At 45.1% G+C, this 4,326-nt stretch overlaps 1 protein-coding gene across 1 annotated transcript in view; it reads right to left on the bottom strand.

Annotated features, from left to right (window-relative positions):
• Nucleotides 1-3,646, bottom strand: part of LOC109235177 (IRK-interacting protein) — a 16,401-nt gene extending 12,755 nt beyond the window's left edge. Inside the window, exon 1 of the mRNA XM_019401171.1 lies at nt 3,521-3,646. Within this exon, the coding sequence (XP_019256716.1) occupies nt 3,521-3,646 (126 nt within the window). The remainder of the gene's footprint in view (nt 1-3,520) is intronic.

The following is a 4,326-nucleotide window of genomic DNA, read 5'->3' as shown; positions in this document are numbered from 1 at the left end:
AATTCATTTATGAAATTTTAGACAAAAACCCCCAAATTTTAGCTTTTAAAAATACTTCAATCAAAATGCATAAAACAAAGATAAATTCATGAAATATAAAAAAATCAAGTACAGAACACTTACCCCAATCCATAGGAAAAAATTCCTCTAAAAATTTGTCACGACCCAAACTGGAGGGCCATGACTAGCACCCGGCCATACTTACCGAGCACCAACATACATTTTATCTAACCTTCTTTATTATCTTTTAGGGCTGACGAGATCAATATAAATGGTAGACATGGGTCATGGACAACCAACAATAAAATATGATGGCATGAACATACATAACATGGGATGACTAGACAATCAAGAAACTATATATAAGGTACGAGCTACCACACTACCATGAGAGACTATACAAGAAAACCAGCCGACAAGGCCTACCAAACTATACACGAGTCGACACCTGTCTATGAGCCTCTAAAGGAACATAAGTGTTGCAAAATAGCTGGAACAGGGCCCCGACATACCCATAATATCTATAACAAAAATGCATACCAAGACCAAGGCAAGTCCGAAGAAGGGATCTCGCCAATCACCGCTGAACTGGACAGCCTACTATGGTGGGGGAGCTGCGCCTGCCTTTCTATCAGGACCTGCAGCACGACATGCAGCGTCCACAAATAAAAGGACGTCAGTACGAATAAAGTACTGAGTATGTAAGGCAGGGAACCATAAGTACGAACAGTAATGTAAGCAGGGATAGAGAATAAACAACCTGTAACATCTGGGTACCTCTAAGGGCTACTGACATGAAATGCGTGATACATATGTATATATACATAAACTTTTAAAACATACGCCTCTGTGGGCATCATCATCATCATATCGTACCCGGCCGTAATAGGCTTGGTAAAAACGTACCCGGCCGCGTGGAGCTCGGTAAAACCCAATTGATCAGTGGTTGCACAATAGGTGCCGTACCCGGCCGACTATAGCGCGGCTCGGTAGAGTAAAATAGATACATATATATAATGCATGCTCGACTCACGGACTCACGTTCTAAACCTTTCGGAGTGACGTAAGGTCGGTATCCTCTGTACACGTTATTAGGACTAACTCTTCACCATGAACCTTATAAGAATCAGGAAGTACCAATAACATTGACAACATAAGAATAAGAGAAGCAACATCAACATCAATCGTTCCATAAGAGGGGAAACAATGTAAGTACTGCTAGCTTCTAAGAGTAGAGTATCTTTGGAAGCTCGTTCATTACATTATGTACAATCGGAGTCGTGCAAAAGAAGGAAAGGGATAGCCTCACATATCTTGTATATGCTGCCCCAATCTCAAGCTATGCAATTTTCACGACTCCTTAGTCTACAATAAGAGAAACGATACTATAGTTACCATTCAAGCGTCATAACTATTATGTATCGACCACAACCTATTTTACGATGAAACGGACAGCACCTCCCCTATATATATGACTTCACACAATTCCAAAAAATCACCAAACAGCCCAAACTACATCAATAATAATCATATTGAGCCTCCCAAAACAGTCCACGCACAACCAAATCACTTCATACATACGACGGCCACCGTAGTCGTGTCAAACGACCCGGAAATGTTACGAAGAACTACCAGCCCAGAACCCTACATCTATATGGTGTTTCTCCACACCCTTCCTCCTCCAAAACTCCACAAAACAGTAGTAAAACACGCAGCCCAACAGCAACACAAAACAGTCCACAAAACAGTCCGCTACAAGTGAATAACTCGAACTCACGGCTTCCGATCACCGTCCCGTGAGTTCTTACATGTATAGAACGACTTACCATGAATTCACAGCAGAATAAATGTATGAAAGATAGCAGTAAACTCACCTTACTTGTTGGATAACTCAGCCCTTATCTTGGCTCTTCAAACTCTAGGGTTTACCCCAATTTGAACTTGAAAGAGAGGGAAAATCAATTAGGGTTTATGGATAATTTTTGGGAGGAAGTTTGCAGGGGTTTAGGTCTGGTTATTTGTGAAATATAATGAGGGGTATATTGCAGAAGATAAGCCTTTTAATGGGCTCTTTGTCTGACCCGAAATTGCCTCTTTTTGGGCTATCATTTAACCAAGTAGGTGACCCACCTACTTGTCACCTAGCAGCTTGTGCAGTCTCGCAAAAATGTCTATATCTCTCTACTCCAATGTCGTATTGATAAAAGGTTTAATGCGTTAGAAACTAGACTCATATATCTTCAATTTGGTGGGTAGATCACCCCGTAATTCCAAGTATATTGGGAGAAAAACTTAATAACATTTGACCTAAAGTTTAAGTAAAACTATGAACTTAAGTTGCAACAACTCTTGTCGACTTTTGTTTCATAACTCGTTTGACTTCAAGACTATGATACGGATATTTTATGATTCATATACCTTAAAATACGACCTCTTGAGAGTATTAAGCACCCCTAGGTTTACCCAAAAATACGGCTGACAACATCCTTGATTCGTTTAACTTCTAATACTTGTTAACCACCCTTATACACCTTTGTATCATTTAAGACCAATAGGATTAATCTCTTATCATCTCAAAGATAATCTCTTCATGGATTTACGTCGATGACCTTATGGCATGAACTAACGTATGTGAATATGGGTTGTAACAAGATGCATGTCCGCAGGGATTTTGCAACTAAAAGCCCAGACCTTCCCTGGGAGCACAACGTTTTATTACAATCCCATTTAGATGATCTGCGAGAGACGCACCATATTCCGGACCACGTGGAAATGGTTCCGGCCGGGACGGACTATGCCAATGTGCACCGGCCTGGATATTGCACATTCTATGAGTACCCGTTCTTGATCGGTTACAATCTTCCAGTCTACCCTCTGATGGAGGAGCTTTGCCATTTTTATAATGTGTGTCCGGCCCAGCTCACTCCTTACACCTTGAAGGTGTGCCGTATTATGACCACTTATGCGGCCATGGCTGAGTGCAGCGTCTCGATCCACCACCTCTTACAGTTATTCAGCCCTGGTTACCTGAGGGGTACCGTGCTGCAGTTAAAAGGTTGTGGCACAAGAGGCTTGGTTGTTAAAGCCGATGATAAGCCCAACCACCGCTTTTGGCGTAAATATTTCTACATTAGGACGGAGCACCTGGTGTCGAATCCCGAAGGGTTCCCGGAAAGATGGAATCCAGAACGTAAGTATTTCTACTCGTAGAATTCAGGACTGCTTGCGCTTTTGACCATACGGCAATTGTGATTTCTTTGCTTTTCTCCGCCCCTTTATTTTTTATTCGCAGCGAGGGCTTCTCCACCCCAGTTCATTGAAGACATTAAATCATGGGTGGAAAGAATAATACCTTATGCGGAGGAATGCCGTACCTGGGCTGCATTTCTTCAACAGTACGACCCTTCAGGTAATTCTTTGGCTACGATTTGGGAATTCCCTACGTTCTCGTTTCCTCACTTATTCGTGTTGGCAGGTCGGAGCGCTCCTAAGAAGAAGAAAAAGAATGTCGTCACCTTACCTGGGGCGGGGACTGATTCCGAAGACGGATACATACCCTGTGGTTCGCCCAGCGAGGGCGCTGCGGAGGTCCCTCAACCGCTGCCTGTGGCGGCGTCCACGAGGGGAGCGACTCCTTCATTGCCATCGCCACGGGCTGTGGAGGAGACTTCTGAGAGCGAGGAGCCGCCAGAAAGGAAAAGACGTCGGTTGATAACCTGCAATGGGATAGCCTCAGAAGACGAGGGGGCGAGCGAGCCCCATCGGGAGTCGAGGCTAGTTTTTATGGCAGATGCCATCCGTTCCGGGAGGTCGGCTCCCCAAGGGGGGGTGGTTCTCGATGCCAGCCCACCACGCATTTCGGAGAGCGGCTCGTCGGCTGCCGTTGGAGAAGCGGGTGATGATACCGAGAGGGTGGGCCCTGAGGCCGCCCAGGCGGCTGCAGATACGTTAACGCGGGGTCCGGCCCGTGTGGAGATGTCGGCAGGTAGATCCAACCGCCGAATTCTGATCCCAGGAGGATATAACCTGTTGCAACACAGCGAGCAGGCCGCAACGGATATGACCCTGCTATGTGCGGCCGCTGAGCGTGAAACATTACAAGGGGTTAGCGACGGGGAACTATCCCGGAGGGTTGCCGGCGCAGCCTTGCAGGTATTTTTCGATTTTCTTCATGTACCGTAAAGTAAACTTTGATGCAGACTGACTTGCCTTTCCTCCTTTTCCTCTTTTTTTAGACTCTCATATTGGAGATAGAGAGGGGGCGGCGAGCACAAAGGAAGGCAGCCACCTTTAACAAGGTGGTAAAGAAATATCGGCGGTGCCGTG

The sequence above is a fragment of the Nicotiana attenuata genome, chromosome 1 (assembly GCF_001879085.1).
Source record: "Nicotiana attenuata strain UT chromosome 1, NIATTr2, whole genome shotgun sequence".
In the NCBI taxonomy this organism is placed as follows: Eukaryota; Viridiplantae; Streptophyta; class Magnoliopsida; order Solanales; family Solanaceae; genus Nicotiana; species Nicotiana attenuata.
This window is presented reverse-complemented; position numbering and strand designations above follow the sequence as displayed.